This window comes from Varanus komodoensis, unplaced genomic scaffold (genome assembly GCF_004798865.1).
Source record: "Varanus komodoensis strain SLA01 unplaced genomic scaffold, ASM479886v1 scaffold2, whole genome shotgun sequence".
In the NCBI taxonomy this organism is placed as follows: Eukaryota; Metazoa; Chordata; class Lepidosauria; order Squamata; family Varanidae; genus Varanus; species Varanus komodoensis.
In genome coordinates this window covers 50355752-50370361 of record NW_025335568.1, presented here as the reverse complement: position 1 = coordinate 50370361, position 14610 = coordinate 50355752, and the positions used below count along the sequence as shown (strand labels likewise).

General features: G+C 42.7%; 1 protein-coding gene across 3 annotated transcripts in view; it reads right to left on the bottom strand.

The window, feature by feature from the left end:
* Positions 1-710: 710 nt before the first annotated feature.
* The window catches only part of SLC25A13 (solute carrier family 25 member 13), a 129311-nt gene continuing 115411 nt past the window's right edge, over positions 711-14610 (bottom strand). For 2 of the 3 annotated variants that reach the window (XM_044429315.1, XM_044429316.1), the window contains exons 15-18: positions 10951-11089; positions 2604-2762; positions 2420-2510; positions 711-2082 (exon numbers count right to left, since the gene is read on the bottom strand). In XM_044429315.1, coding sequence (XP_044285250.1) covers positions 1902-2082; positions 2420-2510; positions 2604-2762; positions 10951-11089 — 570 coding nt within the window. In that variant the 3' untranslated portion in view covers positions 711-1901. Of the gene's footprint in view, positions 2083-2419; positions 2511-2603; positions 2763-10950; positions 11090-14610 lie in introns of those variants that run through there. The other variant, XM_044429317.1, reaches the window with a different exon arrangement.

Sequence of the window (14610 nt, the reverse complement as noted above, 5' to 3'; positions counted from 1 at the left end):
CTCTCTCTCTCTCTCTCTCTCTCTCTCTCTCTCTCTCAAAATATCAAAGCATATTACTTATAATCTGTTATAAAAAGCACAACATTTTATGGTCTCTAATGTTATGGAGAAGTACTGAGGCGGCTTGCAAGATCAGGCCTTTTGCACTTCCCCTGGAGTGGGGAAGATTGAGATTTGGGACCAGAGGACTGTAGTGGTTCCAAATGAATGCACTTCTGGAGGGGTCCCATACCACCATTTTAGAAGGGCTGCCTTGGAAGAGATGATGGGATGGACTTCCGTGAGTAGTTTTGGGGACAATAATTTGACATGTTTACATCACTTAAGCACTGCTCGTATTTCACAATCTGAAGGGATGGGAGAAACCTCATTGGAGTACTTGCTGAAGTATCCAAAACAGTTACAAATTCCAGTTTTATTTTAGAAAACAAAAAACAAAAAATACACACTGCATCTTGGGGTTGTATTCTTGATTACAGACATTCATATGGAAACACCATAATTAAAAAAAAAAGGAATACCGTGTTCATGCCTGACAGCATCATAAAAAGCAATGGAATTTATTCAATCCCATACGACCTCCATCCAGTGAGTGCTACTCTGCATCTCAGCCCAAACCCCAGAAATATACATAGAGCTACATGTACTTTCATGCACAGGGGACTGAGTGGAACATTCCCGTGGTACCTACAAATATAGGCAAAATTCTGTTTATTTTAAAAAATCTCTTTTTTAATTCAACAAAGTTAAGAAGAATTTCCACACAAATATTTTCCCAATTACAAGCTGGCAGTTAAGGCAGGTACAGTGCATGGATTTTTTTTCTATTGCATTTATTTAAACAAGCGCAGTTACTCTAAGTGCATAACATAAAACAAGAACCCAAATATCAGCAGGGCTAAGAGTCAGGACCCTTTCAGTGCAGCCTCCATTCATGGTGATGGGGGACATGCAGCAGCTTCAAGAAAAATATCACTGAAAAGGTTGGAGGATGTACAGTTATGCCTTCCAATGGCTCATACCCCTGGAATTTAAATTTCATTGTGGATAATAAGATGCTCAGACGTTCTTCCATAAAGTGCACAGACTATGGAAAATTACATTTCTCTCCCCACCCCACAAGCATTCTGATACCAGGAACAGAATATAATTGCTAAACATTTGTTGATCTGGTTTAAGTTACAAAAACATGTTCCCCATAAAAGCCTCATAATGCAACCCAGGAATGCAACTTGTGCGTGTACATATGTAAAATACAGTCACACTGGGCAGAATCAGGTACTGCCCACATTGATCGCCTTTGAGTCCTTTGTACAGGCAAAGGCTGAATGAGTAAGCAATTCTCACTCAGATGCTCTGCAACCCATTCTGCACTGAGCACCAGCATCTGGTGCTGAATGCCAGCTGGTTATATTTCAACAGCTTTCCCTGCCTGGCCACCACCAAATTCCCCAAGAAGAAGAAAAATAATAATGTATGAATGTGTTTCCCAAACCAGCGCAAGTATATTCACAATCTCAGGTATGTGCAAGTAGAAAAAAGTACATTCATGGACCCAAATCAGTAAGACTAGTTAAGCAAGAGTTTCACAGTGATCCAATTTAGGAAGCACAAAGAACAATGATTACATTGAAAGTAGATAAGAGGGGAAGAGAAAAGACCGATAGATTCAATGACGTTTGGTTGAGATAGGAAAACTAATGGTGCAATCCTAGGCATGCTTGGACAGAAAGAAGTCCCAGGATTCCCAGTATGGCTGTAGGATGTTTTGCTGAGAGCTCCAGGACTTCTTTCTGCTCAAGCAGGCATAGCAGTGCTCTGTAGAGGAAGGAAACAGTGAGGCTGATCAGACATGTGGCTCTTTCCCCAATACTCAGTAAAAGCAGGGTTTTGCTGTTAGATCAAGCAGATGTTGCCTGTGAGGTAGGTGGTGAGGGCCTAAACCGAGGTAGGTAAAGTCCAAATTTATTTTCAATCCCTGCAAACGTAGCAACAGCCAGTTTGTAACCCCCAACGTGGTCAGGATTTGGTGCAGGCAAGGTGATCCTGGATTTCAGAACTGGTTCAGACCCTGCTGGTTTTCTGCAAATATTAGAAACAAAAGTCAGGTTTTCAGTTGAAAAGAAAAGAAATCATGATTGCACAGTTTTAACTTCAAATCTCTTTCAGACTCAGTATTAGTTCCTGAGAAGAATCAGTTCCTGAGAAAGCAGAGCCTTCTCTGCTGGCTTGGGAGCAACCACATGCAAGCTGGTACCTTCCCTCTCTCCTGGTCATTATGCTATGCTATTGTTTAATATTGAGAAAGAACTTGGATTCACCCTTTCCCCCTCTTCCCTACTGTACAGTTGGCTACATACATGCACACACACACTTTGCAACTACTTCAGCATCAAAGTGGTCAATCCTGCATACTTACACTCCTCCAAAATCAATGTAAAACCACCTCTGCAGCAGTTCGTAAGTCACCAGGGTCACACCAAATTGAGGAGAGGAGCGAAATACACGAGCTGGAAGGGAAATTGAAAGCACCATTAGCCTTCTACCAACATGCAGGCTTCTATGAACCATCCATTATTGACAGAACTATTCTCAAAGATAACCTGCAGCTCCTTTCCAAAAAGCCCGTGGACCTTCCTCTCGTAGGATCTTCCCAAAACAGTCAATAACACCAGAATAGGTTGTTTGTCCTGCACGGGCTGCCACCTGTAACCTTGTCTTGATGACATCTGCAGGGGTCACTAAAGAAGCAGCAGGCATTCCTGGAGGAGGAGGAAAGGAGAAGAATCAGGTTACATTGGAGAATGGCCAACTTGCAAGTTACTTTTATGCACACTTATGAACATTTCTACCTGACTCAGCTCAGCAGCTAACAGCACACTGTAAATAAAGAATTTCTATTTGCAATAAAACCATTACATTCAGATTTTTATAAGAACTCATGATGAAACTATAGTCCCCTAAAAATGCCATGACAACCACCAACTTCAGGCCCAAGTAAGAAAATCTTGCAGCGATTCTGAAGGTGTCTGAAATTTGAGGAATTCCTCAAGCAACCATCAAGAAAGCTGCTCTGCAAATTCTGCAGAAGAGAGACACAGATAGCCTTGTGGCTGTACCAAAGACCATACCATTGCAGAATGTTTGGGTAGGGGAAAGGACTGCATATTTGCATGCTCCAGGATTTCAAGACACTCCTTACCTAATGAAAGCTAGCATGTTAGAAGATGACTCTAGGCCAGCTTTTGGCCCGACATGTTATTTTGTAATATGCAGGGAGCATTCTTGATTTTTTTAAGTTGAGGGAGTGTTCAAGTGTTATCTTTTACTTGCACTGTAAAGCAGAAGAACTGTACTTTACTCCCCCATCCAAATGCTATTTCAGCTGAGCTCTGTGAATTTTTGTCTCAACCAAGAGAAAAGGGCTGGTGAGAAGGGGAGGGGAAAAAAGCAAAATTGCATTTCCTTGCCCCAGGTGTGCTAGGCTCCTGGTAAGATGGACAGCTTGGCCTTATTTTCATTTCAAGTTGGGAGGCAAACAGAAGTATTCAATAAAATGTCCCAAGCTGGTAGAGTGTCTGAGTTCGCTTTCTGGAGGCAAAAGTCAGTTCCTTTGTGGTTTCTGGCATTTGCCCTTCTACACAGAACACTGGAAATCTAGGCATTTCTCTCTATTCTGCCTCCTGTTTCAAGGTCTACATCCTAGGAAAGATCTCACTAAAATCAAAATAGACAGACAGGTACAAGTTGTGCATAATCTTTAAAAACACAACACAACACAATACTGAAACAGTAAAGTTTGCTTTCCTTCTCGCCTGTGCATATCTTTCAGTGTCTAATATTGTCAGCAAAATCTTTTTGAGAGATTGATGCTGGCTGATAAACAATAGAAAGCAAGAAATAGTGAATTATCATTTAAAGGGCAAAATCTGCAAAAACATTAATTGTGTACTAGGACAGTGTACACCTCTGGTTGTAAGATTCCAAGCAACATTTTTTTAAAGTAAATCCAGTGAAATCATCTCTGTTTAGATTTTAAGAAAACTGAAAAAACAGCAAAAATAAAGTGAGACTGTATTCAGAAAACAGTGTCTCTTCTTATTTTATTGCTTTTCCATTCTGCATCAGTTCCAAACCAGCTTGGTCAGACACAGATGCATAAATCTCTTTCACTTTTTTTCTTCTTCTTCCTTCTAAAGCTTAATAATTCTGTAACAGTTTTTGTCCAAACCATTGTGGTCTGGCTCCAGAACACCATCTCACTTTTTAGTAGACTGCTTTGAAAGAGATGTAAAAATGTGTGTTTATCACTAAAATAGGAACTGCTCCACCTTTTCCAAAAGCCATTAAAAAAAATAGAAAGGGAGGGAAAAACACCACATGAACTTTCACATTTGGAAGCTTGGCACAGGAAGGCTCTCCTACACAGTTTCCTTAAAGTAGTGATCCATATCACCTCAGGCTACAATCCACTGACGTGGGACTTTCACAGCTAGACAGGCCCCATGTGAGCAGCCGGTTCACAGAAGTGGTGGCTCCATGCGAGTGTGGTCTGGCCCTGAACTCCTCCAATGCCCTTGGGGCACTGGCATGTGTGAACTAGCCTGTAACTCTGGGATGCAATTCCCACATATTTTCCAGATGATGTGTATGTTCTGAGTACGACTATCTGCAGGGCTTCTAAAATTATGACCCAGGACTCTTCAGAGTATTTTTCACTACAATGGCCTTGGCACTCTCAGCTGAATTAAATGCGCCAACCAACACAGGTTGCAAGCAGGTATCATACAGAAAATTCAAACTGCATGAAAGTAACAATCCCAAATCAAGTGTTGAAATTTCTCCCACCATTGCTAGCAGCCATGAAAGCTTAGAAGGTTACCATTTATCTACATGCACATATAAATTGTACATGATAAAACTTAATTTTTCCCCTTGCTGTATCACTTTACTTTCTTTTAGGCCAATAATACTGCTCTTGCTTTCCTAAGTATTGAGCACTCTTTCCAACCCTCTCAATGCTATTCTCAAAATAAGAAAATCATTTTGTTGCCCCGAACAGTAATTGACTAAAGGAAGATAGCCTGAAATGGAAATATAGTAAAAATGCAGGATAAAATCCACATTATTGTGCATTTGCTAGCCTCTATGGGCATGTCTGGATAAAAAGAGACTGCTTCTGTGGCTGAACTTCAAAGAGACACTTATCACAGTCTGCAATCGCTTAACAATGGCTAGAGAAAGAAAAATTTGAAAACCTAAGAAATGACTTGGCTTAACATACAGGTTTAGGTTTCACATATAGATAGGATGCAGAGCTCAAAAACTGTTTTGTTCTATTATGTTGGGTTACAAGCAACCCAGCTTTAAAGCCATATTCTTTCAACCATATTGTGCATTTTGAAAAATAAGAACAAAGTTACTTTGCTTGTTCAGATATTTTTAAACAGAACTGTTGAAACAATTGCCTGCCACATGTATTTTATGTCCATTTCTCTTTCATAGAATTCATAAATTGATATTACACAGTATGAGTGTTTGGACATCATGGAGCAAAGAGTCGTACAAGAGGCCAAGCTGCAAGTATTGGGTTGGATTTATGTATGCAGAAGACCATCTCATGGAGCTCACCAGGAAGCATATTATACCACGTACTAGTTAAGAGGCAAACTTGGTTGACATAGCGCAGAACTGCAGCTACTGGGGGCAACTTATTCCCACAGCAAACCCTCACAGGAAGAGAAGCTAAAGAAGCAATTGCTGTTCAGTCTAAGTGCACTGTTGTTGCTGCTGTTTCATGCTGTCACATTATCTCCGACTTTTGGGGGCCCTATCAAGGAATGTCCTGTCCTTCACAACCCTGCTCAGTTCTTGGCAACTCAAGGCTTTATGGAATTGGTCCATCTCATAGTTGGTCTTCCTCTTCAAAGGCATTTTTACAAGTGAAAAATTCATTTCATTTCATGGTACTTGTGGAGTACTGCATTACAGTGCATTGTGTTACTATCATCTTGTAAATGTGCAGCTCTTGGTTAAAAGGCAGAATTGAAATTTGAATATATTTCAGTGCTTATTTATCAGGGAATGAAATTCTGTATTACTGTTAGCTAAAATCAAGCACCCAAATTTTCATCCTAGAAGCATGACTGTGCCCAGTTATAAGAGACCACAGCAGAACCAAAACAATCCTGCCATGCGCCCATACTCCTAATGGAAATATCTGTGAAATAATCACAGGGATCTTTGAAATATAATACAGTGATCTGTGACATCACCCTATTTAAAGTTCCAGGCATCTCAACAGGTTGTTGTTACCTGCAGGTCAGCATTCACAACTGCAGACGGCTAGGTAGCAGCCCTCCAAATTAAGGGATAGATTCTAATGGACCCTGAACTCTCCAGAGCTGTGCTTTGGATCTGAGTTGGTTTGTATGTAACAAGAACCACCATGGGTGAATTTTCCTTCTCATCACAGTGCCAGATACCATTTATCATTCAAGCCACATCTTGTCATTGCCTGCAGATCCAGCAAGAGTTGTTTGTTGGGGCGGTTAACAAAGCACCAGCAACCCTAAAAACAGGCTGTTTCTGCTGCAGCATGAATTTTTAGAATACAAAACAGCAAGCCCTGTGAAGAAATTCAGCCATGGTGGCTTGCTGGGCTCTGCCCCTGATGTTAGGCAGGGCTAGTGTAGGGTGAAAGGTGCTGCCTGTCCGGAGCAACTAAGCAACTTGCACCCTGCCTGCTGCGCAAAGGAACTAGCCTGCCCAAAGCCATCAGCATGGCTTCATGATCCAGGAAATAAAAAGCCTACACACCACAATCTGAAGGAAGGGGCCTCCTTAATTAATAAGTACATAATGTGGAGAAAGAATTCCCTTAGGACTGTTACCCACCCAAATGCATGTGAGTAAAGCATTCTCTTCCAAGTCTTGGGAGAAAGCGAGCTGTATGGTTAGCTCTCTCAAGCCAAGGGATGAAACAGGAGAACACGATAAGCTTGGCTCTCTCTAGCTACCAGCAGCAGAAGTAGATAATCTAGGGTAATAAAGAAATGGTAAAGACTTCCTGGCTGCACAGAATATTCAGATAGTACATTTGGCTTCTTTAGATTGTACAGGTTGAGTACAAAACCATGTCAGGAGAAAAATAGGTGAGAGAGACTGTCTAGAATGCTGTCCAGAGCATTCCGTGTTTCTTGCAGCAAAGCCCAAAGCCGAAAGAACTGAAGGGGAGGGGGGTCAGTGCCTGCTGCTGCAGAAGGAATCAGCTTTGAGACTCTCTGTCTGGAATACAGAAGTCAAAACATTCAATGCCTGCTTCTTCTGGGGTAGAGGGTGAGAGCCAAAACACAGGGAGGGTGAGTGGAGGTGATTTCTGAACTGTGACTCTGTATACTGACCACCTTTTTGCTGCTTCTCAGCAGGACGAAAAAGAAGCACCTACTGTTGGGCTTTGCATTCCACACCAAAGAGACCGGACGGTCTCAGAGTCAGTATATTTCTGTAATCTGTCATAATAATAGGGGCTCACCTTTTGGATAAGTTTTGTATGCAGCACTTCAAATGCACTGCTTTACATATATGCTAATTTGAAGACATGACTATGCCCCAGAAGCATGATTTAAGCTTCTGGCTACATTTTATGTGCAGCGTATGCACATACGTATATATTTCTATACTTTTGACATCTTAGGATTTCTAAGCCCTTTATATAAAAACAAATGAAGAATGCAATGCAATAAATACATATTGTAAAGACATGCAAAAAACCAGCAGTGTCATGACTCATAACAAGTCAGGGAAAGCTTGAATGAGGAAATGCATTTCCAAGAGGCACTGAAAGCCCGCCACATTTTCTGGCCCTTGACTGAACACAAGAAAGTGTGAGTCAGAGACTAGACACCACAGCCAAGGAGGCTTGCTTATGTGCCATTGTCTGCTGGCACACTGCTGGCCACAGAACAATTGATAAGGGTCACCTTGGAAGATCTTCTATAGTAGGTGAAAGGGATCTGCCAGGTGTCTTGGCTATGAATTGTTGAGGGCCCTGGACATCAAGAACAAAACCCGGAGCATGGCTCAGTAGCTAACAGGCAACCAGTGCAGTTCTTTTAATGGGTGGAATAGAAGTATCCTTGCTCTCTCCAGGAAGCATCCCAGCTGTGGGAGTCCACACTAGCTGCAGTTTCCAAACCAGGTCCAAGGACATCCCTGCATTACAGCAGTCTACTTACTAAGGGAACCTGGGCCTCAGTGAGGAGGATGGATCCGGGAGCACTCCTAAGCTATGGTTTTGGTCTTTCAGGGGGAGTACAGTTCCACCCAGAACAGACAACTACCCCAGTTCCTGGACCTGTGAAGTGCCCACCCACAGCCCACCCACTGATCACCATTTCAGCTTATTAGCCCTTATCCGACCTGTAACTGCATCCAGGCACCCATTCAGAATGTGCATATACCCTCGACATTCAGATGTAATGGAGCTAGGCATCAGTAGTCTACTGTTGACACCTTGCCCCAAATCTTTTAATGGCTGCTCCCGATTTTATTGTTGTTATTATTACTTTTACATTCCACACGAACACTGTGAGATAGGTTAGACTGAAAGTCAGTGACTAGACCATGGTCACCTGGTGAGCTTCATGGCCAAATGGGTACTAGAATCTGAATTCCCTAAGTCCCAGTTCAACACTCTAATCATTAGAGCACACTTGTTCTCTATGTTTTCATAGCTATATCAAACAACACTGGCAATAAATTATGTCAGTTTAACTGCCTGGGGCCTGAGGTATAAAGTCACCCTAGTTTATTCTTTGGAGTTGACTCTGCATGTAAGAGCTGAACCACATTAAAAGTGTGCCTGCAACTCCTACCCCATGCTGGTCCAGGAAGATAACAATATCAAGTCGATAACAAATTGAGGAGAATGAACACAGCCATCACAGGATGACCAAAGCCCATTATATCCCAGAACCAAATATGAACCCAGTCTGGTATGGATCCAGATAAACAGTTTCATTCTTGAGCATCTGTAGTTGGGACACCATCACTCTCTTGAGCACCTTATTCAAAAGGGGCTAGTCGTGACCTAACAAGAGTGAACATGAACCACTGCATCCAAAGAGGGCTTTTTCAGGAGTGCTCTTATTACCACCAAGGCAGCTGGTACTAGCTCATCACACAGTGATGGATTCATCATTCTCCTATCACCTATGAGTAACTCAAAGAAGCCAAGAGAGCATGTGGTGGCTCACAAGCATGTTGTCTATATTAGGACATTGATATTACAAAGAAGGCAAAAGTTGTGCACTGGACAGCCTAACAGTCACTGTAACAATAAATCAAGTCAGCAGGAAGGTGGGTGATCAGAGTGTCTAGCAAGCTTGTAAAAATAAGCCTCCAATGCTGAATACAACGTGGTAAATGAAAACAGCCGCTGGACCATTCCAGCTCACCTGAACTGGATGCAGTGGAGGTTGCAAAGTAGGCCACCTTCTCTACTACAGAGCAGATGTGATAATATGCTCTTGCACGTGTCCAAGCACCTTCATGACCTTCTGCATTTCAGCCACCTTTTAGCCTGCTTCATCCTTCAAATCTCCTTGGTCAACCAGGAGTTCATCTGAATTCCACAGTGCTGAAGAGGGAGCAACTGTGTCAATGGCCATTTATGCCTTGCCATTCCACACCATGACAAGTGCCACAGTAGAACTGCTGGCTCTGGCCAACGGAATGACCCCTCTCCCAGCAGTCAGGAATCCACCACATTCCATAAGCCTCTGAGATTGGACAACCTGAATGGGTCCACCACCTATACATGAGGGGACTGGTGCCATAAGACCAATCTTCAGCAGGAAGTTTGTCTCATACTTATCCTATAGGACCTGCAAAACCTCATGTTCCAGGGCAACCTGAGTAATTGATTAAGGACTCCTTCTAACAGAGTCCAACTCTGCTTCCAATTTTGGTATCAAGGGTTTCAGCAAGACTTTCAAAAGCCAAAACTCATTAAAACAAGTGTTGCAGGTTAGGATGGTGGTCTGAGCTTCATAGAGTTGTTAAAGAGCTAAGAATTTTGAATGGCCTTTTACAAAAGGCGAAAGAGGCTGGAGAGAGGCTCACAAATAACCAGCCATGCTACCAACTGTCAGCACCTGTTAGCTGGCGCTATTTAATATTACTTTTCTCCTATAGCACCATGTGGCAAAGAGTTCCATAGTTCATTTGATCTGGCTCAAAAATTCTGTCTATCAATTTCATAACTGTAAAGTTTGATATACAAAGGTAAACATGGTGTCACTATAATTTCAGAAACCTCTGTAATGGCTATGTTCCCTAATGTATTAGATTTTAGATACAGTTCATGTAGAAGGATACTGGATTCCCACAAGGACATCTGAGTATTAGCATAAGCAGAGCATTTGAGGTTGTTGCCCATGAAAGTCAGGTGCTTTGATCTAGTTACGCTAGTGAACAACTCAGGGATTTTATTATGCTTCAGCATTATATAAATATAAGAAACAAATAAACAGATAAATAAATGAATGCAGCCTAGATGTTAAGTCTTTGTTCAGAATACTCAATTCGTCAGTCTACCAACCTCCTCCCCTGCCGCACACGCATTCCATTGCTGGATGAAGTCCATGGGCGGTACAGAGGAATGTCACTCCGTTAATGCAGCTGAGACTGTGCTTATGGAAGGGAACTCCAGAACAATGCCAGCAGCATGAGCTTGCACTGGGAGCTTTGGGGGAGCCCTGTCAGGCAAGCGAAGAATGCTGGCCTTCTGACCAGAGGTCCTGCATGGGGGTGCAGTGGCAACCGCGTGACTGGAACGACAGCACTGCATGTTCCATGTCACTGTTCCTTACCCAACTGGATGCTGCTTAAACAACACTAGTGGCCCATGTGTTTGAGGCCTCCAGAAAACAAAAAACAGCTACTTACCAGCTATTGCTCCAGCCAGAAGCAAAGATCCAGGGCCTACCTGCCCATCTTCACTTGCAAGAGCAGATTTCATGTGAGCGTAACAGGGGAAGTAAATGGCAGAGAAGGGAATGTCGCGAAGAAAACATGCCTTGGCTCCCTGGGGTGGGGTGGGGGGAGAAGGAAGACAGAAGACAAAAAACCCAACCTAGATTACGGACAGGACCAGAGTAAGATGCTGAGTTATGACAGACATTAGTGCTCAGTTATGTATTACCACTAAAATAATAGGCCACTCCATAAAGAGAGTTAAGCATGCCTAAGTTCAGTGATTTCAGCAGGCTTAAATCTAGGTCAGACTATGCCTGCAGCTTTTTACTAGCAAATAAAAAAATGCCATCTGTTTGTGGAAATTTTGGAAGGCGACACTGTGTGAAGTCTTACAGAAGTTTTTATACTGCTGATTCAGTGATGTGGCCCTTATAAATGTTTTGCAAATACCACTGAACAATCTTTGTCTTATGATACTTGCAAAAGCACTACCACCACCATCTCCTCCTCCTCCTCCCAGGATCAACTGAATGGGAGATCTCAACCTAAGTTTTGCTAGGCTACCCTTGATAAGAAAAAGATATGAGCACTAGTGTATCTGCTTAAGCCAAAAGCTGGTTTGCATGTACTCTGGCAGGTTGGTTTGCCACACATGCTTGGTGGCACACAATGCAGCGTGAGCCAGGCACGTGAACTGGGCAACATCATTTGCCTTCAAGCCCATTCTCCAGGCAACATGAGACTTCAGGGTGATGACTCCTTGGCAGAAAAAGCCTGCTACCCTACACTTTCCTACTGAAAATGTGAGGTTTGTGGCTGTTTTTATTTAGTTTTATACCCTGCAACCTTGCAATGCAGCCCAATAGCCAGTGTACTTCTACACTTCCCACAATGGAAAAGAAAACAGAGAACCTCACTGAAAAACAAGCATGCTGGTGAATGTACAGAATGTTCATTTCTTCTGAGAGATTCTTGTAAAACTGTAGTGCAGAACCTCTGTCCAGAGGGCCAAATTCAGCCCTCAATGGGTCCCAATCTGGGGGTCCCTGGAAGGCCTTGCCTCTTTCCCCCAACTGCCAATTATCCAGTGGTTTAAGTCAGCTTCTGTGCAGTTTTTTCTCCCATTCTTAAAGGCTGAAATGCCTTCCCAAGGCTTGGTTTAGTGGTAAGAGTTTTACACTTACAAATGCTGGAATTTGGGGCTTTGGACCTGTCCTTTTTGCCTCTGGCCCTGCATACTGCTGGAATGTGATTCCCCTCTTTAGAAAGTTTCCCTAAAATGGGATTCAGTCCCTGGGCTGAAAAGCTCTCTCCTCTTGTTTAAAAGAGAGGAAAGAAAAATGAAGCAACACCCAGGCTTCTCTACTGATTGCCTAGCCATCCTAGAAGGCAGTATGGGGCATTCCAGATTGACTTTCCAACATTAAGCCTCAGAAGAGGCAGACAAGAAGATTTCAGTGTAATGTAATAAAACAGAACCAAAACTAGCCTAGCTAAAACTTAGGAGAGCTAAAATGCAGATGTGGTCCTTAAATCCTTGTTAACTCAGCCTACAGTCGTCCAACAATACAAAGATGTGGCAGCAAAATGTTGCAGCACAGAGTTGTATTGATGAGGATGCCAAGTAGGTCCTTTCCCAGGATACTCCATTCCATTCCATTTTCCTGTTTACCATTCCCTCCCCAACAGTCAGCCAGCATTCAATGCTCACTGAGTATACTCACTCTTCACTAAACTGTTTTGTTTTGCTTTTGGGGCACATCTCCAAAACTGGGGTGAGCCCAAGCCCATCCTCTTGTGTGTGTGGACAGTGTTCTTTTGGCCATATGAGGATCCTGACTTAGAATGAATTTACTATTTTTATAGGATGGATTTCGATAATTTCGTAAGAAACTTCATATTCACCTAATTTTGGGCTTTAGCAAACAAGCGAAGCTGCAGCAACCCTGCAATGATTCACAATGACTTGTCTTAAGGATTGCTGGCAGCGGCAGCCTGCGCAAGACAGGCACATTCCAATGGGAACAACTTTCTTACAAAGTTACTTGGCAGGCAGTTTTAAGCATTGCTTAGTCTCTGGCAGGTGAAGTTGGAGATGAACCAGCATACTTTTATCTCAAATATTACTTCTTCCAAAGGGCTGAAAGATCTCCCATAGCCTTACTCCATTCATGCCTTTTGCTTCCATTATACTTCAGGATTACAAAAGACCTGAAGAGTGTGGACCCCCATGTGTCCTGCTTATGCCCCACAGGAATATAGGCAGCCATTCTCCGCAAACTCTCTACATTTATGGTGTACTTGGCCATGCAGGTTCACCGAAGCCCTAGCCTGAGCATGAATCTCTCTCTTTCTCCACTTGGGTAGGGATTTAGCAAGGTTTATTAGGGAAGAAGAAAGCTGTAAAAATCATTACGTATCATTTTCAAACACCCTTCATGTCATCTCCCCTGTTGCCTCCATAATAGGGCAGAACACACATTCTAATAAAGTAATGACAAAATACTGCAGCTACTTTGAAGAAATGAGTGGAATGTAGGAGCAGCTCTTAAGCTGGCTTTTTCGCACTTTTACAGTAATCTCTTTCCAAAGATGGAAATGACGTATTTTTAAAAGCTCCTCTGGTAACATGTTTTCCAATTCATGAAAGAAAGTATCTGTCAAACTTAGTTGGCTTATGTGTAAACAAAGCTGGATCAAAACTTGGATCCACTTTATTAAGCACTAACTCTGGCTCTGTTCCAATATTTCAGCAATCTAAAGTTTCCTCTCACCACTCTGTTTTAAGGTCTGGGAAAACATGTTTAAAGGCAGACCTCATTTACGCTAACGTTAATCACCTGCAACCAGCTAATGCCAATTAGGAAGGCTTAAGGGAGAAGGGCCAAAGTATCTTGAAATGCCAAAGGAACATTTACTCGACAGTGTTCAGCAAATTCAATGTGAAACAGATTCTCATGGATTTCAGTGAAATTACTTTTCAGAATCAGCACATTCTGGATTGCAGCCTTACTTTTCTCTGCACACATCTTTAATGTAGTATGTTATGCAGAAACCCTAAAAGTTTAGTTCTGTGTAAGTTGCTACAATAATCTACCCAAGTTGATTTTGGCAGCAGAGGCAAGAAACGGTGGGCCTGGCATACCTGGGGAGGGCCCATGCACCAAGGCAGGTCCCTCCTTACCATCCTTGCTAATTGACTCCTCACCTTCATTCAGATCTTTTAAATAACCCCTCAGGCTTTTAATCTTGGAATTGTATCTTGGCAAACAAACCCAGAGAGGAAAAAGAGCCTTGGACTGTCAGAAGATTCAGATAATCAACTCAGAAGTCAGAGCTGGGGCAGGTTCTTTAGCATGATAATTCCTGCTTATTGCAGCCTTACCTGCAAAAAATAAGGATCTAAATAAACTATTTCTCCTGCAAGGGGAGGGTAATTACACTCACAAAGGCACCTCTGTGTCAGGGTTGGGCACCAGGAGCCAGAAGGTCTGGGAGAGGCAGGCTTAACCTCGTCTCCTGCAGTGAATGCACATTGTCTCGGGTAGGGGGGAAAATGCCAGACTGGGGGGACCTCGCAGAATTCAAGACAACAGTGGTGCACCTTGTCTGAGAGGGTTATTTAATGCT